The sequence below is a fragment of the Xiphophorus maculatus genome, chromosome 8, assembly GCF_002775205.1.
Source record: "Xiphophorus maculatus strain JP 163 A chromosome 8, X_maculatus-5.0-male, whole genome shotgun sequence".
In the NCBI taxonomy this organism is placed as follows: domain Eukaryota; kingdom Metazoa; phylum Chordata; class Actinopteri; order Cyprinodontiformes; family Poeciliidae; genus Xiphophorus; species Xiphophorus maculatus.
In genome coordinates, this window is record NC_036450.1 from 22,642,684 (window position 1) to 22,667,912 (window position 25,229).

The following is a 25,229-nucleotide window of genomic DNA, read 5'->3' on the forward strand; positions in this document are numbered from 1 at the left end:
GGGAACGTTGAAGGGAACATTTGTTCGGGACGGTGAGCTGCGCCGTTATGTCGCCTGGCTGCGTGTGTCGTAACACTTTGTTCTAGTCCTTAAACCGGATTTAGACCGTCGCGGGAGACTCGTCGTTTTCAAGCAGGCAGGTAAAGGATGTGTTTGGGCTTCCATTCGCTGGTAGTTTTTCGAAGTTGAAAGCCATTTTGCGTGGAGGGAGGAGGAGGACTCACTGGAATCGCTTGCGGGAGGATTGCACACTCAGTCGGTAAGTCGCTGCTCTTCGCACTCCCCAAGTTAAACTAGCTAAAATGTTTACGCCTAGTTCTTATTAGCAAAAGTCGAATATCTATGTAGTTAATGTTTCTTAAAAGGAGTTACCTTGCGCTCTTGTTGTTTTCCGTCGTTGCTTAACTTTCATACGTAGCTTTTTTTTTTTTTTTGTTCTCTCTCTTTCTGTCTCTCCCTTCATTCTTCTTGCCCATTTAGCTAGCCAACTACTCCATTAACCTTTTTCTTTTTTGCAGGCGATTTCGGACTCTTATCCAAAAGCACACCGGTTTGCCTGCAATACGTTTTTGCAAACTATCCAACAAAACTGCTGGTGTTTTCTAGATTAGGAAGGCGATAAGGCACATGTGAGAGGATCCGTGTGTGATAAATGTTAGCCGTGCAGCTCTGCATGCCACAGACAGTAAAGAGGAGCCATTAAAAACCGGTTCATGGTAATAACGCAGTCTGGAGGGCAGTGAATCACTCACTTTTAAGACGCTTATCTTCTTGGCAGATGACAACGTCTGCCCTGGAGATATTTCAGTGGCAGCAAAAGAAAAAATAAATAAAAATAACACACGTGCATATAAAGGATTTAAAAAGAAAACAAAATTTATTTCTAACTTGGCTATTTCTTTAAAAAAAAAATCAAATGATTTCTATCCTTTTTACCATTTCCCAAGCAAAGCAAAAACTTCCTTACCCTACTTTGTCTGTGGGATGCTTATGCAAATCAGATGAAATCTTCATTTGCACAGAACATTTAGTACAACTTTTGAAGACATTAGACAACAACCCTTTATGTGCTTATTGTGGGAACCGGGGTACATGCAGTAAAATACAATTGGAAAAGAATAAATCTCGATAGCTTTCACAGAAAATCATCCGTATGTACAAAACAAAGACGGTAAAGAAACTAACTGAATACATTGTCTTGACATATAAAAAGCAATAATTTATCTTACCTCTGTAAATCTAAAGTACATTTTACTTGATGTGCCCCTTCGATAACTGTATCAGTGATGTTTGCTCCAATAGCTCTTATTTTATGGTCCCACACATACTTATCTGTGTCCAAACAGTCGTATCTATATATGTATATCTACAGTCTACTATAGATAATGTAAGGAATCATGGTAGAAATCCTACCAACATTTTTGAACAATGCCACTTTGAAAATCTTGAAATTCTCCACATATTTGCAAAAATGTCAGAATGCCATAATTCAAATATGTCTACCCATACTCTAAAAGGCTGTAATTTTCTAATTAAAGTGTAAATGTCAGAGAAAGTGCTAGAAACATCAGCTTTAAAAAAAAAAAAAATTTATTAATCTGGCTGCAGGATGCATAGTGTAATGCAGCCCTCCCCCACTTGTTGCTGGCTGACAGTAGGCTCCTAGGCTTTTCATCAGTTGTTGATAAAAGCGTCAAATTTGGTGTCTTTTGGAAACGTTTCTGGCTGAAGCTTGTTCATATACAATGTAGATGATACATATTTATTTAGCAGCTATGCAGATGTTTTTTTTTCAAAATGGGATATTTAAGCTCAAATCAACTGAATTACAAAACATACATCAAATACACATAAAAAAAAACATCATACATGAAAGGTGGGAGTTAGAAAGAGGTGAAGACCATCAAGCTGGATATGTATGTTATAGATATGCTGAGCATGAAAGAATAAAAAAATTGAAATATACTATCCTACTCAAGTATTGTTTATGTATTGGCTGCAGTTAGATTTCTCGTGCAGCTCTTATAAAATGTAAACAATTAAACAAAAAGAGCTATGTGTCCAGTCTTTAGCAGTGTCACCGATCAATACAGTCATATTTCAACATTCACAATGTTTCAAAGTTTCAACTCCGGCTCCTTCACATCTCAACTGATTTAGACCAAGAGGCACAATCATTTTAGACTGTTTTTATTTGCCCCTAACTCAGTACAAGCTCTTCTTGGCACAGCTAATAAAAACAGTTTGAGACTGAATAGAGTAACTTCCTGTACTTTTCAGATTTTTAAATTTTTTTTTTAGCTTAAACACAAGATTTTACATCCTGTAAACTTAAAAACCCCATTTATGTAAACACTGTAAAACCGTGGCGCATTTATCAAACTACAAAGAACCTCTTTAACCGCCACTTTTACAGTTTCTCAGACACTTGGCTAAAAAGGTTACGATGCGCACGCTTGAGCCGTCTGGTGAAACTGTGACCCAACATGGCCTCTCCTCTCAGCTTTCAGGTCTGGATAGGCACGCTCAACGTCACGGCTGCGGGCCGTTCACTGATGGGGTGCGCGGCGCGCGGTGACGCACGAGGAGCGCAGCAGAGCGTCGACATCAGACCGGAGCTGTGAGAGAATGAAGACGAGCTAGACGACCTTCGTCTCTGTTCAGTCTTTAGTAGCCAAAAAGTCACCAAAAAAGAAAAAAAAACAACAACAATAAATCGACCCCCTTTCAACATGAGCGTGGAAGGATACCAGTACAGAGCGTTGTACGAGTACAAGAAGGAGCGGGAGGAGGACATCGACCTGCATGTGGGGGACATCCTGCTGGTGAGCAAGGGAGCCCTGGTCGCCCTCGGTTACAGCGACGGCTTGGAGCAGCAGCCGCAGAAGATCGGCTGGCTGCCGGGCTTCAACGAAACCACGCAGGAGAAGGGCGACTTCCCCGGGACGTACGTGGAGTACGTGGGGAAGAAGTGGGTCTCGCCGCCGACGCCCAAGCCGAGGCCGCTCAGACCCTTACCTGTAGCTCCAGGTTCCTTCAAGGCAGAGGACTCCGACTCGGATCAAGGTGAGCTTCTGTTTTTTAACGTACAAGTGCGAACTTCAACGTGAACTTAGCCCTGAATGAGAATCCAAAAAGAGTGAAGCTCAGGTTGCCAGAGGGGCACTGCCTCTGTGGATATCATCCATTTTTCTCAATCTCCATTGTGAGAGATTGGAATTTCCTTATCATCGCTAAGAAAAATGCTCAGATCTATGGATCTGGGCACGTTGAGGCAAGCTGGTTTGTAAGTGGAAGCAAAAAGACTGGGAAAAAAAGAAGTTCTTTAGTCTTTTTGTTTAAACAGGTTCCCTTTTGTGTGTTTTTTTTTGTTTTGTTTTGGTGAAGTATTGGGACATTCAACCAGTCATAGGCTCTTCTCAGAATTTTTTTTTGTTTTTACAAGACTCTGAAAAACAGAGGAGATAATAAAACACTAGACTGATTTTAATGTAACTATAACCTCCCAATCTTTTTTTGTTGCTTTTCTTCTTTGTTAGGGACTGTCAATAATTGGTATTTTATGCCATAAACTTAAAGCAATAGTGTGAAATATGCAGATAGGTTGTTTTTTTTAAAGCACCTTTTGCTACTATTTTGAGTTTTTTTTAGGAACATGTTTCTTCTGGTTATAGAAAAGCAGAGACTGACAGTGTTGTGAAACAAACTCACTTGTATAACGTCTGAACGCCAATTTACTCCAAATTTTGCCACAATTCTGACTTGAATTTAGGTTGAGTAGCAAACACGGTGCTGCCACCACCGTGTTTCGTCTGCAGCCAGAAGTTTACTTAATTTATTTCTAATATCTTCATGGGGGGGAAACCCCCCCGCCCCCCACAATAATTCTAATGCCAGAAAAATCCAATGAGTTATCTCATTATTTAGTCATTGCGTTTTCAGTCCTTTTAACTGTGTTTTAGTCATTTGGTGTGTCTGGTTTCATCCTGCGATCCACAGAGCGCGAACGGCGAAGCAGCAAAACCACAAGTGTCGAATATGAAAAGCTTGGGACTTTTTTTTTTCTTCTTTTCCTAAGAAAAGAAAGCAAAATGCTGCACAGAGTGTCCGTTGTTGGACTGAATTTGTGGCTATCGCTACAACACAATGTCACCGATTGAGCATGTGAGGAGAAAGCACCCAGTGTTCGCCATCAGTCCAACCAAAACCAACACAAAAGGGACATTTTCCTCTATTATTCTCCCTCCTCGTTGCTCACTTTCCTACCTGGTTACTTTCAGTTTCTAGTTGCTTTATAACTGAAACTTGTACAGTTTATTTGTTAACATTAGAAGTATTCGTAACATGATGCAAAAACTCAAAATCTTACCATGTGTGTTTTTTTTTTTTATATATATATGTCTAGTTTCTACTTCAAATATATATTTCAAATACTATATAAATAACTTTTCAGCAGCTATAGGAGCTCTTTTTAAGTCAATAGTTCCTCAATATTGATGAAAATCAGGAAGATTATTTCACCTACAGCAAGACATTTTTCCCATGAGTGAAATGTGAAATATTCATCAATATTAAGATCTTTTTTTACTTAAAGCAAACTGATGCATCCTACTGAAACATTACTTTTCAGTTAGCTTTCTTATTTCAAGTGTGCTAAGATATTTGGAAAAAACACACAAAAAAACTTGGTAATATTTTATGTTTCGGCAGTGTGAAGGGAGGGCGGGGGGATGCGCCGGCCACAACTATGAAGCGCAATTAAAACCGGTCTCTGCTTTTTTGCTTTTTGAAGGAGGCGGCGGCTCAAACTCCGCTGCGCACCTAAAGAGCCGCCAGCAGTTGCCAGGTTTCCAGTTTCTGCTCTTTTTGTGGTGCGATTGTGAAATTCTTTGCCGGGTTGCGTTTGGGGGGAGGGGGAAGCACGGTGTTTGAATGGCTGCATCGCAGGGCTGAGCCTGGAGCGAGTGGAGAATTTTAGCGCAGGGAGAAGAAGAAGAAAAGTCTCTGTGTCCCGGGCGAGGAGAGGAACGGGGAGGGGAGGTGCCGCCCTGAGGTTGGTGGGTGGGGGGGGGCAGAGCGAGAGCGTTGTGCTAGAAAGGAGGAGGGGAGTAGGGCAGCCAGAGGGGGGGCTATGGGAGGAACCATGCTCAAGGGCTCTTTGAAGAGGGTCCTGTTGCTCCCAGAGTGTTTGTGATTTATCGCCCACCACTGAGGGGATCCAACTCCCTTCCTCCTACACCAGTTTTTTTTCCCCTTCTTCTTCTCCTTCCTTCTACTCCCTTTTTTTAATGTTTTCATAGCGCCTACAGTCAGCTCTGCGAGGGCAAAGGAGGTGGAGAGTTGAGGCTTAGAAAGGGGGCCTCTCTTCTCTGAGCCACGGGGGGAGGAGGGAGTTTACATGAGTGCAGCAGATGTGGAGAGAGGAGAGGAGGGCAGGGCTGGGAAACTATTCCGGCTCATTCCAGCTCACTACCTCTTTTTTTTTCTCTCTTCTCTCTTTGTTTTTTTATAAACATTAAAGTGTTGCTCCTTCGCCAGGGCCTCTGAGTTAAGACAACATGCATGTGTTTGGGCCCGCCGAGTGGAAGGAACACGGAGTGGTCTGACGCGTAACCTTTTTTTTTTTTCCGAAGGTCACCACCGAAGTTACATATGAATTGTTTAGGCAACACCCATATTTCTTTTTTTTTTTTTTTAACTTCCTAGTTCTCAGTTTTGGTGTAAATGCTGGAGGACAGTGATTGCTTGCTGCTCTGCATGTTGTCACAAGATTCAGTGGGCATGCTCGGGCTTGTTTGAGGAAATATTCGACGCTGTCTGTCGCATTGGCACATTACCAAAACTATCTAAAATAAAAAAAGAAAAGAAAAAGCCCACGAGTTTCATTTGTGTTTATTGAAAAAGCTGCTAAAAAGTGCCACTGAAGGGAGCTGGTGGGTGTTTGGATGGGTCAGTCCTCCACATAGCAGCAGATTGAGCTAATGCAGCTCTCCTTCTCTGGGCCTCTTTAGCATTCAGCCTGACATCTGCTCAATTCAACACAGTCACTTTATTTTTTATTAATTCTTGTAAATTATGGTGTTTATTGACTTTGGCAGTGGCTATATTTTTTTCTCCCCCCCTGAAGGAAAAGTCACACATTGTTACCATCATCCAAGTCAGTAGCAGATTGAGAACAGCACACGGTCCTGGTGTGATCTTTGCTGCTGTTGTTGCAGTAATGCATGCAGTGTATTGATGCTTTAGACTGCACGGTAGACTGATTAATAGCTCTGTGATGAATCTGTATTGTGTTAAGTGCTGATTACAGTAACAGTAGAGAATGCGACCAGAAAATAAAACGTTAACTCTCACCTCGGCAGCTTTACACTAGCGGAAATAGTTGATTTTCCTTGGGCTGAAGGGCAGTATTATGTAAAATTGACTTTTTTTTTAGCTTTATATCACGTTATGACGTTATACCAGCCCTAAAAAAACAAAACATATTGGGAGTGTTGCTATGAGTCTTTCTTGGATGTTTGAAGAGTCCTTGAATCTCCCATGGCAACCATTCAGGGTTGATTAAACGTTTTGTCTCGCCAAAAATGGCCTTTCTCCACAAAGCTCCGCCCCAGAGCTGCAGTTTCCAAGTGCCCAAGCTTGAGGACCACTTCCCCACTCAGCTCCTTCAGACTAGCCAGCAGCAATTAGCAAACACCTGGTGGAACTGTGCATCTGCTGAGCTCATTATAGGAGCTACATTTCAGTGAAACACTGGTAAAATGTTGTTAAATACTTAATGGAGTAATGTCGAGATGACTTCCTGAAGGCGGTTTGTCAGAAAAAGCAGGAGCTTCTTAAAGAGACAGAAGCCCAATTTCAAGATGTTTTAAGTCACATTTTATATATACATTATTTTAATAAGAACTGAAAGTAACACTGGTAATTGTTTGCGCAATAAAATAGCACTATGTGCTTGAAAACGCATAACACCGGCCCTTTAAGTCTTTTTAATGTTGGTAAATGTTGGCTTACATCCTGAGAGTCTGACTGTGATAAATTCGTTGGACACCAGCTGGATTTAAATGTATTTTTGACTCCTCCCTGTTTCCGAGATCTGATTAGAACAAAAACATGTTTAATAAACGTTCATCTTATCCTTTCAGTGTTTGCTGAACTGCAGTGAACTGTACTAACATGCTAACATGGTTACCTTTGTTACGTTCGCTTCTAGGAACACTTTCACATGAACCCATTGTGTGTTGAAACTGCTGTCCTGTGCTGTAATGTAATTCTGAAGCTCAATAAGATCACCGCTGTAAATGTAATATTTTCTCTCCACCCACCCACCCCACCAACAACATACACACACATGCACACACATGCCACCAAATTGCATTAGAGTGCAAATCCACTCAAGACATAACATGGAATCGTGTGCATAGCCTTTTCATTACCTGATTGTGTGCAAGGACTGAAGTCTGAATTGGCAAATCTTTACCTGAGTCAGTCAATGTCTGAAGGAAGGAGAGGAAATGAAGCCTGGGACAGTGTGGGTGTGTGTGTGAGTGTGTTTGGTGGACTTGGAAGGAGAGCAACAGATTAGAGCAAGACAATATCTGGAAGATACAGAGAAGCTCCACCAAAACGGTTTATGGATTCCGTTACCTAAAACGGACATGCGTTGCATAAATGCATATATAAAAAAAAACCAACTTCCGCTCCTTCTAAACACTTTTATTTTCAGCCCACATGTTTTCCTTCCTCCGGTTGGCTCACACAGCATTGCACACGTCTTCTGAATGCACAGGCTTGTAGCCATTAGCGCGCAGCAGCAGCACACCCCTTCAGCACGACTCAGAGGCAGCAGGTCTTTTAAAAACCGTTGTGGTCAAACAAAACATCGAGATTATAGCTCACTCTGTCGCTATAGAGCTGTAAAACCAAGCTGCTATCTGATCTGACGCTGTCGGGTATGACTGTCTAACGTTTATGCCAGATGGTGTTCTAAACTTGTGCAAAAACGTAATAAAATTTGTGTCTTCACTCAAAAACTGTTGGTATTAACAGGAAACATTGGTATCAATGCATTCTGGGATATATAGCCCTATTATTCTATTCTTCCATTTTAAGTAAGACTTTTTATGGTGGATTTGGCTTTAGAAAAATAGTCATTAGTGGTGAGTCTTCACACACACACATGCACACAAAGGGTTAATTTTCACCCTCTAGCAACGATCTTCTTATTGGTTCTTCCTTTTCTTTTGCATTGCATTTTCTCTCCACCAGGAGGAGACATTGTCTGCCTTCAATATCCTCTACTGTGCATCGCAGTAGCATCTTTTTTTGTGGTTAAAACAGATTCTAAGCAGTATGTTCCATGTAATATTAGTTTCCAGTGAAGTCTTGAACATCTTTAAAAAAATTTTTTTTTTGCACAGCCGGTTGTTTCAGCTGTTTGCACTGGTCCTCTGATTTCAACTCCTGAGTCGCAGCTCGACCTCTTCCAGACCAGGAGGAACCTGAAAATGGTAGTTACCAGAGCAGACTCTCTAAATTTATCCCAACTAGTGAGCTATCTTTAGTGAGTTCACGGCTCCCTCTGCCCACAGTCTACATTTTGTTCGTTGCAGACATACCACTTGAGCCGCTGAGATTGTACCCCCACCAAAACCCCCTGTTGCAGCACACCACAGCTCTACGAGTGGCAGCTGCAAAGACTTCCTCAGTCTGTCTGTCTTTCTCACTGACTGCTGATTGACTGAGGCCAAGCATGCACACTTGTAGAGGCATGTTTAGGAGGCCACCGTCGCCTTGCTATTCTTTTCCACATTGCCGCAGAAACAGTCTCTCTTGAAAAAGCTACATAAAGTTTCATACCGTGCTGCCATGCAACTATTTAAGCTGTCTGAATACACAAGAAAATGGTCTCTTCTAGTTGAACTAACAAAACTTGATAAGTTTAGCAGTTAGAATGTATGCATAAAGTGAACTGAACTAACTTTCAGTTCAGTTTGGTTCAGTTCTAAAGCACCGACTTCACAAAAAACATGTCACCTAAACACACTTTACAAGACAAACAGGTTACACTAATACAGTGGTTCCCAAAGTATGGGGGGCGCAGTGCCAATGCAGGGGGGGCGCGGGAATCGGAATGGATGAACGAAAAAAATAAAAATAAAACGGTTACACAAAAGTGTTTCAATGTGAAGATGGTTTGTAGTGTGTTTTGTTGCAACCTGTAGTTTGAAATAAACTTCAGTGGAGTTTGAAAACAAAATATGTGTACAGATTTATGTCTGGTTGAACGATGTGTTAGCACAGTTGATTTATTTATTTATTTTTTCCTTTTGGGGGGGATTTTATTGTAATCCACAGGGGGCCCAGAAAATCTTTGGGAACCACTGCACTATTATACTGAATATGGGAATCAAATCCTATTTATTATACAGGTGAAGTGAAATAATGTTATATAACATAATGCTTTATTTATTATCCGTGAAAAATCTCTCGAGTCATTTACAAGAACAACCTGTTTCATGCATCACAAGTATGGTCACGCTGTGACCTACTTAACACTTCCAAAACTCAACATTATACATTGACATTATAAATTATGCATCAACAGAAGGATTTTCTCCACAGAAGGGTTTGCATCAGATTATTCAGTTCTCTGTCTACAGAAGGCCAGCTTATGGCACCGATCCGCCCTCCTGAGCAAAGACGTCGACACATCAAAGCAAACAGTCGTAAAAACAATTAAACCGGTTGTGTCTGTACCCTGGGACAATTTATTTTGCCAGTACAATTATCAAACTTTAAATAAACAGAGCATATTATTTGCGTTTCCCTGGTTACAAGCCATGCCCAGCACAGGCTTGTCTATCATCGGATCGTCTGAGGAATAGTCGGCGATTGCTCAGAGCATTTCTGCCATATTTTGCCTCCCGGACACTCAATACATTTCTACGGATGCCAAAACCGTCATGCCGTTGACAGTACTAAGAAGCAACTCTATCTCTAGTCTGTGCTGTGCCACTCATGCCCTCCCACTCCCCCCCCCCCAATAAACACGGGACCCTGGATCACCTTGAAGATCCGTCTTGTTGCAGCAGTTATCGCCCTACCTTGCCTGGAGCAGACCGGCAGATCTGTACGTGAAAATACGCAGGAAAAGCGCATCTGCAACTTTGATTGGAAGGTTTTTGGATCCCTGCTTAAGCATTCAGCAACTCATTCTCCTCTTTTGATCTGTTATTTTTATGGGTTTGATCTGAGGGAAAGCAGCCGGGTTAGGGTTTCCTTTCCCGGAAAGACGAGGTTGGCCGCGGGAGGAGATCCGTGTTGGATGTCTTGTTGTTCGGGGGGAGGAAGGGGGAGTAGCTTACACTTCCAAGGTGAGAGATGGCGGCACCGCATGTCTCCCATCTTTATTTAGGGAAACTTTGCTCCATCTAAAAGTTTGCTACTTCTCCGAACCCTCCGCCCCCTTGCCTCCCCCGTCCTATTGGTTTTGCATTTCCAGTAATGTCTTCCAGATGACCACTTGTCCTCGACGAAGGTTTGTGTGTTATGTGGTCAGAGGGACTTGAGTAATCCAGTTTCTTCACACGCAACCCACCAGCCCCTCTGGTCTCAGGATGTGGATTCGGTCGAAGCCGTTCATTATTCGCTCGATTGAACCCCCCCCCCCCCCCCCCCCCCCCCCCCCCCCCCCCCCCCCCCCCCCCCTTCCTTCCCGACCCCCTCGCGTTTGTTGGAAGTAAGCAATGCTTCTGTGATAATTATCATGCATTACTGAGAGCTGCACTTGTTCGTTTTCTTCTTTTAAAGGCAGATTTTTTTTAATTGACTTTTTTTTTTTTTTTTTTAGAGGGGCAGAAAGGAAAATACAGTTTGGAGAAAGGTTCCATTCACCGACTCAGAGTCTCGGTGTTGAAACAGTCGAGCCTTTCAGGAAAAATCCCTTTTTATTTTTTTTTTTTTCAAAATACGCCTTTACAAAATCCAAATAAAAACCCCGGCCAAATCCTTCATCCTTTCATGTCCGCACCTGGCTGCAAAGTTCTAAAGGCAAAATAAGTAAAGAACTAAAATACCCAGAGACCTGGCTAACTTCATGTCACAGGATATTTGCTTAGTTCCTTAACCCACCAAACCCTGACTTGAGCGCTCAGCCCCTCCTGCTCTTGAATCAGACTTTTCTTTTCACCTTTTGAAAGGCGCTCTCCGGCCATGTACCTGCCGCCTTTGAAGCCTCAGAGTGGCTTGTTGGTCAAACACCTGAGCTGGTTCAGAAGAATTGCCGCCATCTGATTTATCTGTATTTTTGTCGTCGTTGTTGTTTAGAGTGTCAAACGTCATTTTTCTTGGGAGAAATTAAACTGTCGCCACAATAAAGACTTCCTTGCATTTTTCTTAGCTTGACACAGAGATGTGAGAAGCCTTTCTGAAAACGCAAGTGTGAAAACTGCATAAAACCTCGCATAACGGAGAAACAATCCATGAGTGTGCACCTTGAGAATTACTGCGCCTACTGAAATCCCCTGAGAGCTTATGTGTTTTCAGTCAGAGAGAAACGGTGCCTCGCACAATTATTGCTACGCCTTGAACACGCAACCACAAACTTCGATGTATTTTAGGGGATTTCATGCAAGAAAGGAGAGCATTTACAGTGAGAAATTGCAATAACTTTGGAGAAGCTGCAAAGAGCCACAAGTCTTGTGCAAATTTTTTATTGCTGAGAGTAAAGCTGTTAAAAGGACTATTAGAACGTCTGTATTCAGGTTGTCGCAATCCAAATTAAGTTTTCCAGCTGATCACTGATCTTTAGGGCTATGTTTACACGAGGCTGCTGCCTCGTATTATTTTAGTCACCCTAGACTAAACCATGCTTGTCACATGTGAAAGGTCTGTTTGATATGAAGCCACTGATTTGAATATTTCCCTCTGTTGACCTTTGTCTCCTCAGGCGTCTGTTTGGCGGACTTGACGGAGCAGTTTTTCCTCCCTGAGACGGCCCCGCCCTTGCTGACCAGACTCCTGGAAGCTATCGAGAGGAAAGGTGAGGCTGCCATGACAACCCGCCTTCCCCCTCACGTCCCAGTTGACTCTGTCGATCGGTGACCAGTTTGGCAGAACCACACGGGGTGACGTCAGTGTTCTCCTTTTGACAGGTGCGGATAACCCGACTCTGTATCGCACGTTCACCGCTGGAGGTGGACTCGAAGTCAGGCAGTATTATGATTGTGGTAAGAATGTTTTTATTTTGTTTAGTTTTTTCCACTCCCCAATCAGCTCGAGTCTGTGTGTGTGTGAACCTTGTAATGTTCCAGTCAGCAAAACGAGACCAGTACACACACAGAGGAAGTTTCAGAAAATAAAAGGGGTTTTGTGTTTGCACACACATGACGTTAGCGACTCAAAGAGCTCGCGGTTTTCTCACAAACCGAGCCGCTGCGTTTCAGATCCTCCCGCCGCCGAGCTGGACCAGCTGGAGCTGCCCGCCCTGTGCGACGGCCTGCGCAGGTACCTGCAGGATCTGCCCCAGCCCGTCGTCCCGGCCGCCCTCCACGCTCAGATGGTCCACGCCGTCAAAGGTGAGAGCCGACCCAACGTCGCGTTCATTCGCTGCGCTGACGGCCTCGAAGCGTGGCGCGTGAAACGCTGACGTGATGTCCCCAAACCGTACAGCACGTTCTGTGAGATGGAAAAAAAACAACAACCCACAAACAACTCCTCCGCTCTCCACTTCTTCTTTTGGGTTCTTTGGGTTCTTGACTTCATCAATTGAAAACATGCAAAGTTCAAATCATGCATGCTTCTGCCCTGCTTTTTTTCTTTAACTTTGAATGAACTTTTCTGCTTTTTTTTTTTGCAAAGCAAAGGGAAGAAGGAAAAGAAGAAAAGTCGCACCTCACTGCGTTCTGTTGCATTGTGTTCTGTTACATTGCATTCTCTTGCTGTCACATGGCCAGAAACAGGATATCTGTGGTTAATAGGAACTAAAACAAGCCTGAAAGTTTATCTCTGCCATCTCCAGGCAGCCAATCACCTGCTAGTGTACCTTACGCTCATTCTCAACCGCACACTCTCTCAGCGGTTTCCAAGACAAACTGCATGACTGTTTTTTTCTCTCTCTCTTTTTTTTTTTTTGTTCCATCTCTTCATTGTCTGAAGATCACGCTTTCATTTCGTGTCGCTCTTCAGCCAGAGACGCTCCCAGTTGTGTTTCATCTCATTTTCTTTTGACCCGAACAATTATTTTTTTTTGTCCCCCTCCACCCCACCGACAGAGGCAGCGAACCCCGAGGAATGCGCCCAGTTGCTGCGCCGCATCGCCAGCTCCCCGACCCTGCCGCCCCAGTACTGGCTCGCCCTGCAGTGTCTGCTCAGGCACTTCTCTAGAGTCTGCCAGAACGCGCCCAAGAACCAGCTCAGCGCCAGATCGTTGGGCGAGATCTTCAGCCCCGTGTTTTTCAGGCAGCAGCCCACCAGGTGAACATCACTCGTCGGAGAAAAAAAAAATCCAGACAAATTGCATTTGAGACTTGACCTTTAACCCCCCACACCTGCCCTTTTCTCCCCTCCCACAGCTGCGAACCCAGTCTGGATGCTTTCATCAAGATCATTGAGGTGCTGGTGACCAGCGAGTGGAGCGAGAGCCAAGCAGCTCCAGGTACCGACTCCGGTCATCCATCATTTACTAACTTTACATCGGACGCTCGCACTTTGCGTCGCCTCTTTTAGAGATGGGCGCATTATTTATTAGGCGGTGCAGAACGTTAAGCTCCCCGTGGGCATTACACTGCTGCACAACTCTTGACTGAGAGCTGAGCTATTAATAGCTCTGCTCGAAGCGCTGGGACCTGCAGCTGCAGCAGGCTGCAGATTGCAACATCTAGGTGCATTTGAATTTAAAGTGTCAAATTTTCTTGTAGGATTTCAATGCAGTTTTGAAAAATCCAGCTGTTATTTTGGAGGTTTTTATTTTTTATGAGTCTCGTTTGGATTTCAGTGCATCCAGATGTTTTTCTAGCAAAATAAGGAATATTTCTCTCCTCAAATTCTGCTTTTCCAATCTGTGTAATGCAAAGTAATCCAGGCAGAGCATAAATGTTTCATATTTTTCAGTTTGATCAAACCTGAGCTTCTTCTGATGCCTAAAAAACAGAAAACTCATATGAAACGACCCGACTGCCAGCGGTTCTTACATGCTATCAAATCTGTTTGAGGAATAATTTAGCAATTTTAGATTGAAGAAAGTAACTTGAGATGGGAAGTTTAGTGTTTATGGAGGGTTTTGTCACAGCTGAGGTGCTTCCAAGCATGCGTCATCACAAACTTGCATTTTCTGGATGTCAGGGGGGTTTTTTGTGGGTTTTTTTTAAATCATTTTAACCGGATTAAACCAGTTTGCAAACTGTTCTGTGATTTTGCGCTTTGTCTGTCTGGGTCTATTTTCTCACGGTCAGCCTGGAAAATGTAGTTAAATAGTTGTAAAGTTTCGGCGGTGGTCTGCTTCGGGGGGCTGAAAGAGAGAGAAAGAGCTGCTGTGGTAGGAGGCAGCAGTGTGTTGCGTGTGACACTTCTGTTTTTACAGGGCTTGTTAAAAGCGCTGTTGTTGGCTCGCCCCCGGACCATAGACTGACCGTGGCTGTTAAAACATTTTTATTACCTGTTAGGGCTATTTATAACACGGCTGTGCTTAGACTGGTCTCTGCTGTCAGTAATTTGCACCTGCAAGAGCATTTTGATGGACGGATGGATGGAAATGCTTTTTGTTCCCCGATTATAGATTTATATTTGGAAGGTTGTAGGGTTGAAACGATTCATCTATTCATCATTCATTCATTCATTCATTCATTCATCATGATGAATAGACGACTAGTTTAGTCAACGAGTAATGGTTAACTGGAATGTACAGACTAAAAAAGTCAATTTGCTGAACAGAGTAGTAATTAAGCCAAAAATGTAACCAATAGTTCAAATTCTCTAAGGGAATTTGAATGGAGTGGTTTTGAATATTAGACAATAAAATGATGAATTATTTGTTTTTTGCTTGCACCTTTTAGGATATTTCTAATATTGTATAAAGAAACTGTCATTTTTTAAATCCAACTAATCATTAAAATTATTGATAGAATAATGGGTTACTAAAAATAATTCTTAGCTGCAACCCCGAAAGCTAGGCTAGGGTTGTTGTTATAGCAACAACCCTAGCCTAGCTTTCAATAGAAACCTTTTCAAAATACAAACCTATTGCAAAAATAATTTAAAAAAAAGATGCCAAAATATGATTCTCACAATAAAGTGAATTAGTTAAACACATTTAAAAACAAAATCTGATCAAAATGCCTTACATATTGGCCAAATATTTTCTGATATTTCTTATGTTTTCTGATATTTAAATCAGGAAATATAAGCAAAATTAGTATTACCTAGAAATTAGCATCAATTGTTACCTATATTTTTTCATTTCTATATACATAGATTCAAGCAAAAAAAAAATAGAATAGATGGCAGCTAATTTGTTTTTGCCATACTTAGCAATCTGGTAACTATTAGCTTAGTTGGGCTAGCTGCTCTGCTACTTGTAGCATGCTAGCTTTAGCTTTGAAACGGCGCTGTCGCATGTTTTTGGGACCAGAAATATTTTCAGATGTCCGTTGTTCTGACTATGCTACCTCGTCAGATTTTTCTACCGTAGCCAAGTCTATCTGTCAGTGCTACGCGTCCAAAACTGCTACCGTCATGTGGACAAACGGAAAACTATAGCGGGTTGTGTTAATATTAAATATATTGGATAACATTATTTGAGTGACGGGACTGAAGTGGAAGCTTAGGAGTTATGCTTAGCTTAGCATTGGAACAATTTATATACATGACGAAACCACAAGATCACTTCCTTTATTCTACCCGTTTAAAATGAAAAGCTATAGTAATCCTTTCACTAGAATATCCTACCTGTTAAAAACTATTTTAGATACAGAGGTGTAAGAATAAAACAGTGTCAGACAGGGGAAACAGGTTTTTATTGGAATTAAATAAACCGCAGCTCTTTTTTTGCGCATTAATCCGCAAAACATATGACAGACTTTAAAAATGCAGCGCAGCCACAACGTGTCCATTGTGTTCCTGAAATGATAGGATATGATTAATATACACCAATATTGCACGGCTGTTACACAGCTTCAATCTCACAACTATTTAGCAAAGTTTAATAATAATAAACTAAAATATTTCAAAATATAGGGACAAAATAGCCCAAAAAACAACGTCCTGATTAACCGCCAAACAAAGACTTGTTTGCAGTAGCAACGACTTTGCAGACGGCAAAACTAAAGCCATATATGAGCCGCCTGTCATGTACAGTAAAAACATAAAGTAATGCAGCAGCTTAATGAAAGCCAGGCATAAAATAAATTAAATAAAGCTGACCATAATCTACGATGAAATAAAACACATGAAACAAAACTTCCACAGGTAGGAGGTATTTATAAGAAATCTGCTGAGTAAGCAGTATGTGACGTAGCACCGATGTGCCCATGCGCATTACCACAAGGTAGGACGGATATACGGGTAGCACAGATAAACAGAACAAGGGTTTTGTCTCATTAGCAATAGCATTTTACCCCCAAGCTGACTGCTGGTCTGCAGAAACAGGTGGGGGAGGGGCCAGCACCCTTTTTTTATTTTTTTTTACTCTTTGCTACAGAAAGAGTTTGAGCGGTTCAGCTCGACGCGGCCGAGAGCCGGCCGTCGGCGGCCCGTCTGAAAGCACATGACCCGCTCAAACCTGGGCGCTCAGGTGCGCCGGGCTTCAGTCATCTGGCTCATGCAAACACCGAGACGAGGGGAGCCTGCTTTGTAAACACACATGTTCGGATTGTGTGTGTTTTGTGAATGACCTGGGTCTGTGTGCGTGTGTTTAAGGGTGTCTGCATGCCTCCTCCCAGTTACTGCTGGCCTATTTTAAGTAAGCGTCAAAAGGCCCACTTAGATTTGGTTGGCTGGAAAGTCGGCCTGCGCCACAGAGCGCTTCTTATTAACTGAAGACGGCCCCCCCAACCCCACCTAACCTACCCTCCCCACCGCCTGGATATCCACATGTCCTGCCTCCTCAAACAGCTCAGTCAGCAAATATTTGAAACTTTTGCAAGTTAATCATAATACTGAACGCCCACCCCATTCGTCCTCTACAAACATGTAGGAGAAAAAAAGAAGGAAAAAAAAAAAAAAGAGGGAGTGACCACAGAAACCTGAGACTCTGCATTCAGGGCGACACCAGAGCAGCTACTGCTAATCATTAACCATCCGCCTCCACGTGAGCAGGCCCCAGGCTCGGCTCAGAAAAGGAAACGTTGTGGGGGCCGGGAGGAGGAGCAGCAGCAGCAGGAGGGAGGGGAGGAGGAAGAGTCGGAGCAGAAGCTGAGCGCTCTCAGTCAGACGGAGCGGGGCGAGCGAGTCAGTCACACACTCGGCCCGGTCGCACGCAGCACCTGCCCAGAGGATTACCTGGATTTCATTAAGAAAGCGCGCAGAGCCGCAGCTTTTTCAAAGAATTAAAACGAGACACATCCTCATACCGGAGGAAGAGGAGGGGAGGGGGACCAGCCCAAACTGTGAATCGGAGCTCCGTCGAACTGGATTTAATTCAACCTGTGGAACTGAAAGAGACGCTTCAGAAGGGACTTCTCATCCACTGAGACATGCACAACTTACAGTGTGAGTTTGACGCTCTTACTCTGAAACTCCAGGATGCATCTCTACCTGCGAACTCTTACAAAAAAAAAAGAAAAAACCCACAAAGATATAATTTTATTTTTTCTTTTCTTTTCTTTTTTTTTTTAAAGAAGCCCAGTCGTCACTCAGACCTGCTTCAGGCACACGGCTGCATAAGTAACTCTCCGGTCCACACCGGCTCTAAAACCCTCGCATTATTTTTAGATGCGCCGTCTCGAGAGAGAGTCTAAATAATTTAAAGCGTAAAAGGACTCTTTACCCGGCCGAAGGTGCGCTGGCGTGAGATTCTCACAGGACGGGAACCTCGAGCGAGAACTGCTAGATGGAATTACTTTAGTTTCAAACAGGAAAGCAAAAGTTGGTTTTTTCACTTCCGACGCTGCTAACTGAGGCATAGATACAGAAAAACAATGCTGAACGTTTCTTTAAAACAAAAAAAAACAAAAAAAAAATTTACTTGATAACTGCAGCAGTACAGTACACTCAAATAACCCAACAGCTTCACAGGTCAAATACGAGATTTGTTCAAATGAACTGCAACAAAAATGTCCAAATGGTTCAGAAAATGCAATTAGGAATACGAAACATAATGTAAAATAAATAATAAATCATAAAGTCGCTCAGACCACAAAGCGTAGACTTAGACAGAATAGATCTGCCCGCGTCCGCATTGTCACAATATCTAATCTAGAATTCATTTTTGGCAATATTGGGACCGATTCAGGTATGCAGTAATGTTACCTATTAATATTTAGAATTGGACTTATTTCTGTAGAACTTTTTGTCACAAAAGTTAAGTTTCTTTCAGCCAGCTGAGTGACAGTGTGCGGCAACAGGTGTGGGGGAGAGCAGCAGATCTTACTAATCATACTAGTTGTACTTCGTTATTTTGTTTCAGGCTCTTATTTATTAAACTAATCGCTCTCTTCTTGAACTCACTTCTTCTTCTTCTTCTTCTTCACCAATCAGTAGAATCTCCTCTTAGCAAATCTGGCCGTATGAAAACCGGCTTCCCTCTGAAGCTCTAATTCTCTACCAGGAAGCTGCTCCTATTTTAGCATCGCTAAGGAAACCTGGCAGGCTGTCTCCGTCACGTCGAGTGTCATGCTGCGGGATTACAGGACGTATTTCAGAACCCCGGGTTAATGCTGACCACGGGGGGGCTGGAGGAGGAGGAGGCCCGGCATTATGATTCAGCTGCGTACGTGCTGCAGCAGCAGAGCCGGCTTTGTCCGCGTGCCAGCAGTGGGACGGGCCGAGCGTCCGCGCGACACACGCAGGGAGGAGGGGCGAGAGGCGCGAGCGAACCTGCAGGAGAGCAAGTGCACAGGCTCGGCAGAGGGAGACAGGGATGCGCGAGGGAAAGCATGAATCGAGCTGCAGGAAGCTTTTTTTAAAAAATTTCCTTTGCACTAGTTTAGCTGCAAAGCGGAGAGTCTGATCCCATTCTGCTCGGCAACAGCGCTGTAAAGTAGATCGGCAGGAAATACGCTCGGAGAATGACCTCATCGCTCTCAGGAAATGAAAGATGCAGGAGCGGTTGGTGACTGACCCCCCTGTGTGATTGGCTGCGGTGAGTGATGTAACACGTTACCGAGCAGGCTGCCTCTTAATGGCTTTTTGGGAATTGGGCGATTTTAAAAGTGTTTCTGCCGTGGAGAGAACGAGGAGTCTGCGTCGCTGGGGCTGCTGCTGTTTCCTTTTGCTTTTATTAAGTCTGGTTTGTGTTTGAGGAGGAGGCATTTCTAGATGAGGTGAGATGCTCAGACCCGCTCTGTTCTGTTTTATGCAATTATTGTTTGTTATGGCAGAAGGCATCTGACAAGTTAATCCTGCTTTTAGTTGCAGGCGAGAGATGTTCCGCAAGGTCCGCCGCCGCAGAACGGTTGATGCAGTGCAGACTTGTGGGGTTAAAAATAGCCAACTACCTTAGCTCCAGTCTCTGCTAGGCTCCGTTGGCTTTGACTTTCATAGATTTATTGACTCTAAACCTTTAGAGCAGAATCAGGTCATCCCACACCAAAGCCCCGGCCGAAGGGGATACGTGCGACGGCTGCAGATTTCAAACTTGCGTGCGTCGTCTGTTTTCAACCGTTTGTTGTCCTCCGTGCGCATCACTTTCTCAGAAGGATGCGCTCCCGCATTTTGCAGCGAGGAATATTTATAGGCGGCCTCCTTTCTTGAATGAAATTCATTCTGCCTGACTCACGCTCCACTCCGTCTCTCCTCCCACTCTCTCGCTGTCGGGAGAGAAGGCAGAGTTTCATTATCCCAGTTTGATGAATTGGGGCGGAGAGAAAGAGAGGCATGAGTGAGAGCTAATAGGCCTGCAGCCTGATTTGCCTCGAATAGCAGAAGTCGGGGAAATTAAATTTTGCTGCCGAGACGCCAGGAATTCAACCTATTTTATTTTATTTTTTTTTCATTTTTGCTCCAACAGCTCTACCTCCAAAACCACCCAAGTCCACAGCTGTGACTAACAACGGTATGAACAACAACATGGCTCTTCAGGACGCCGAATGGTACTGGGGGGACATCTCTCGGGAGGAAGTCAATGAGAAACTGAGGGACACTGCGGACGGTACGTTTTTGGTGCGGGACGCCTCGACTAAAATGCACGGAGACTACACTCTGACGCTGAGGTGAGTCGGACCGTCCTCCTCCGTCTTTCTATCCTTCCGTCCCACTCCTGGTTTAACTCTTCTACCGCCTTTGTTTGCTTGCAGGAAAGGAGGCAACAATAAGCTCATCAAGATTTTCCACCGCGACGGAAAGTACGGCTTCTCGGATCCGCTGACCTTCAGCTCCGTCGTGGAGCTCATCAACCACTATCGGAACGAGTCGCTGGCTCAGTACAACCCCAAGCTAGACGTCAAGCTGCTTTACCCGGTCTCCAAACACCAGCAGGTAGGGAAGCTAGCCCACTGGATTGTCACAGCGCTTCCCTTTTTTGACGGGAACTTAACCGCAACTCTGAAATCCGTCATCAGGACCAGGTGGTGAAAGAAGACAACATCGAAGCTGTGGGGAGAAAGCTTTGTGAATACCACCAGCAGTACCAAGAGAAGAACAAAGAATACGACCGTCTGTACGAGGAATACACCAGAACTTCACAGGTGAGACGCAGCCTCACTCCCGACTGGCATCGGTACTTTCACCGCGGAATTTGGATTTTAAAACTGCTCTTCATCTTGCAGGAAATCCAAATGAAACGCACAGCGATAGAAGCCTTTAACGAAACCATTAAGATATTTGAGGAGCAATGTCAGACGCAAGAGCGGTACAGCAAAGAGTACATCGAGAAGTTCAAGAGAGAAGGCAACGACAAGGAGATCCAAAGGTGAGGACGCTACGGAGATTAGTCGTTTTTAGCTCGCCTTCTGACAGAGCGTTTTTGGGGTTTTTTGCGCTAACTCGTCGCTTTTGTTCACAGAATCATGGGTAACTACGAAAAGTTGAAATCGAGGATCAGCGAAATCGTCGACAGCAAGCGCAGGCTGGAGGAAGACCTGAAGAAGCAGGCGGCAGACTACAGAGAGATCGACAAGAGGATGAACAGCATCAAACCCGACCTCATCCAGCTCCGCAAGACCAGAGACCAGTACCTCATGTAAGTACTTCGCGTCAAGGGTTAGGGTGCTCTTATCAAGGTGCATTGTAACCTCGATAGATCTGGTCTTTCTTTGTGTCTTATGTGCCTCTGCTTCCTGTCCGACAGGTGGTTGACACAGAAAGGAGTCCGACAGAAGAAACTCAACGAATGGCTAGGAATCAAGAACGAGAACACCGAAGAGTAAGTCCCCAAGTCTGAACGACGCAGAAAACCTTCCTTGACAAGAAAACGTCACTCCCGTCACGACTAACGTTCTATTGCATCTTTGGTTTTCTTTCAGTCAATACTCGATGGTGGACGACGACGAAGACCTCCCGCATCACGACGAACGCAGCTGGAAACTGGGCAACATCAACCGGCTCCAGGCCGAGGCCGTGCTCCAAGGCAAGAGAGACGGAACATTCCTGGTTCGGGACAGCAGCAAAGCAGGGTGCTACGCCTGCAGCGTTGTGTACGTATCCATAAAGCTACGATTAGAGTTCTCGTGATTAGATTTCCCAACAAGTGGGTGACCGTTTGTCCTGCCTCTCCGTCTCTCCACAGCGTGGAAGGCGAGGTGAAGCACTGCGTTATCAACAAGACGCCGTCGGGCTATGGCTTCGCCGAGCCGTACAACCTGTACGGCTCATTGAAAGAACTTGTACTCCACTACCAGCACACGTCTTTGGTCCAGCACAACGACTCTCTCAACGTGACGCTAGCGTATCCGGTGTACGCCCAGCAGAGACGGTGAGGAACCCCCAAACCCTGGACGTTCCCCTCTCCGCACGGACACACAGGTTTACGAACCTGGCTGGAGCCGGAGGAGACGACGTCTTGGACTCCTTGAGCAAATACGAACGATAAACAACGGAACGGACGCGCTCCGACGCTCGGACTTGGAAACCGGAGGAAAAGGACACAATAAAGCCTGAAACATTTCAGTGACTTTGCCGTAAAACCTGAGGCGAGTCTGAATGTAGACCTCTTTATTTTTCTTTTTGTTTTTGTGGGAGCACAGAATCTAGCGGAAACTGCTAGAGGAGGACGTCTGAGGCCTTTTCCATATGGTGCTTGTTCGTTTTTTCGACGCTTTACCAGCCAGAATGTTAAACCACAAAGTCAAACCCTTGAAACGGAACCGTACTCACCGGCTACGACTTGTTTTGTTTTGTTGTTTTCCTCGCACCATCAACGTGCATTTCTTTCTTTCTTTCTCCCCCTTCCTCTATGTGTGTGTTTGTGTGGACTGTCCACGTGACCAAAACTCACAGAATCGGGAGACCGTGCGACGCTGGACGGCTGGAACACATTAGCTTGTGTTTTTCTGCTCGGCAGCAGACCATGGATCAGCTGAAAATGTAGCAAAATGGCACTTTTTTTTTTTTTTACACATAATTTTTGTTTTTAAATGGTTTGATTTAAAAAAAACTCCTATGAACTTACAAGAGCAGAGTGGAGACGGTAAAGAAAAAGCCTGCAGCCTTGTCGCTGTCGAGCTTTAGAGTGCAGAAACAAACTTGATCTTAAAGGTGTCGGACGAGGCTGAGACTATGAATGGACTTACTATGTCATGTACAGTTGTGAAATTGAGCAAAGTCGTGAAACGAAGCGCGCCGCACCGAAAAGGATCAGTACCTGTTGAGTTCTCTTCTGATCAGCTATGCAATTCTTTCTCCATTTGTACTTAAGAATTGTTTAACTGTTGCAAACCCACAATATAAGCTTGTTTTACCGCTTGAAAAGTATCTTTTCCTGTGTAAAAAAAAAAAAAAAAAAAAACATCCAAGAGAATATTTTTTTTGTTGTTGTTGTTTCAAAATGCCAAGCTACAGTACAAAAACGCTTCTGATTTTTAAAAGAATAATAATAGAAACGTACACTTTATTGTAAACGACTTTAACAGCTGGTATACAGATGGAAAAGATGAGTATTTTATTACCTTTTTTTGTTGTTTTGGTTTTTTTTTTTGCTTCAAACTAAAGTTCCTCTCAGGCAGAGCCTTTTGAGTGTTTGAGCTGCTTCAGTGAAGAGTGCAGAGCGAAGCCCGTGTTGGAGGAGCAAGTCGGAGAACGGTGCTGGTTGGGATTGCACGACCCCCATATCGCCGCCCAAACAGCCGTAGAGATTTATTTTGTTATAAAATAGATATGTTCCCATATGAGAGAATAGAAGATCAATTTACATTTTACACTTTGTATATTTTTCTGTATCAGAAAATGTTTACATGGGTGGATCAGCTCATTTCAGAAACTTAATTTTTTGTTCATTTATTTTTTTTTTTTTCATATTTCAAAGTTGCACCGCGCAAAAAAAAAAAGTGGCGCGAGCCCAAAATAAAAAACAAAACAAAAAAAAAAACGGCAACAGCTCAACTACAGTTTTCCTTCCTCGTTTTTAAAAAAAAAAAAAATCTTTTATTTAAAGTTCATATGCGGTACACGCCCAGACGGACCCAATCGGTGTGATGCGTTTCCTGGAATCTGAACGTGCGCGCACGCCGAGTCACAGCTGTTGAGTTGAAATCTTAACACAAATGAGCTGGGAATCCAGAATGTGATTGTTTCTCTTTTCACTATGACGACGAGAGTCGGATGATTTACCTCCCATGTTTCTCACACGCACACACACACACACACACACCCCTCCAAACCGGCAGCGGCGGCAGAGGCTGGGTGTAAAGCTGTGTTTTCCCCCTAAGACAGGAAACTGTTTCTGCGACGGTACACGCAGTTTTGACCAAACTGCTCATCTGAAATTTAATTCCGTTGTTTTTAAGCACATTTTGAGTTTTATCACATTTATAAAAGTACTAAAGACATCTATAATATGTCTAATTTTATTTACCTCACAGCAGCTGCTGGCACAAACCTTTTATGTCATTATTATTCCCTCAGATCACAGCCATCATGCGCCGTCTCTGCCTCAGTGCCGGGTTGTATGATTGATTTGATTTTATTTGTTTTCCTGTTCATCTTGTGTCCCACACATGACTGGATTGATATTTGCCAGTGTTCCTCAGTTTGGCTTTGAATCTGTATTGGGCTTTGTTTAAAAAACAAACAAACAAATAAAACACTTTAAAAAAAAAAAACAAAAACACGAGTATTTGATTTATTTGCTGAATGAACTTTGGTGTGAAGATCAGGAGCAGCACGCTGAGGTAAAATAACATTGTGACTATGCATTGAAGATGATATGATAAAAAGAGTCAGTTTAATATAAAATACTGTTTAATACTCTTGGTTCAAATATGCAAAAGAATCAACACAGGTTGTGTTGAATCAACCTAAATAAATATAGTAATTAGCATTACTATAATCAAATCAATAATGACATTTTGCATTGGTAATCCAGAAAGGGATGAATAATTGTTGACATGCCATTTCTAAAATAACAATTGTCATTGTTCAGTTGCGACCATTCCTGTATGAATTTAGCTTGTGCTTAAATTAGTTGGCGTAGCGTAACGCTAGCTTGTGTTAAGCGTCAAAAACGTAACGCGTTTGTTTTAATTAAGATACGAGTCGGCTTGTTCCTCTCTGGACTTTCATTAGACGCATCATCACAGGTGGTCAGAACTAGGAAACGTCTCAGCTGCTCACGTCTTTGCTTTATGCCTCCAGATTTACGTCAAACGAGATGAAAGTGTTGCCTTCTTCCTTCATGCTTTAAAAACGAAACAGGTCATCCAACCTGACAGAAATGATTTTGTTGCAAGTAATCAAATTAACATTACCTAAGTGATTAATACTTATTTGTCAAACTTCATGTGTTTATGAAGTTTGACAAACTTAATTTGATTACATGTAACAAACTAACTCTTTTTTTTTTTTTTTCAGTGTGGTTGAAACGTTGACATTGCTGGGTGTCGCAACAGGACAACGAACTCAAACACACGCTGACCTTTCGG

At 43.4% G+C, this 25,229-nt stretch overlaps 1 protein-coding gene across 3 annotated transcripts; it reads left to right on the forward strand.

Moving 5' to 3' along the window:
* On the forward strand, positions 1–23,102 carry pik3r1 (phosphoinositide-3-kinase regulatory subunit 1). 3 transcript variants are annotated; one of them, XM_005802433.3, is made up of 15 exons: positions 1–259; positions 2,504–3,066; positions 11,951–12,043; positions 12,156–12,230; positions 12,447–12,578; positions 13,275–13,476; positions 13,575–13,657; positions 20,165–20,366; positions 20,451–20,631; positions 20,715–20,840; positions 20,922–21,064; positions 21,158–21,334; positions 21,443–21,517; positions 21,618–21,788; positions 21,881–23,102. In XM_005802433.3, the coding sequence occupies exons 2-15, from the start codon at positions 2,733–2,735 to the stop codon at positions 22,068–22,070; spliced, it is 2,184 nt and encodes a 727-aa protein (XP_005802490.1). In that variant the 5' UTR covers positions 1–259; positions 2,504–2,732; the 3' UTR covers positions 22,071–23,102. The 3 variants fall into 3 exon arrangements, with proteins under 3 accessions (XP_005802490.1, XP_023193557.1, XP_023193558.1); XM_023337789.1 differs by lacking the exons at positions 1–259; positions 2,504–3,066; positions 11,951–12,043; ... (2 more) ...; positions 13,275–13,476; positions 13,575–13,657 and adding an exon at positions 17,213–17,706; XM_023337790.1 differs by lacking the exons at positions 1–259; positions 2,504–3,066; positions 11,951–12,043; ... (2 more) ...; positions 13,275–13,476; positions 13,575–13,657 and adding an exon at positions 17,791–19,297.
* Positions 23,103–25,229: the final 2,127 nt, after the last annotated feature.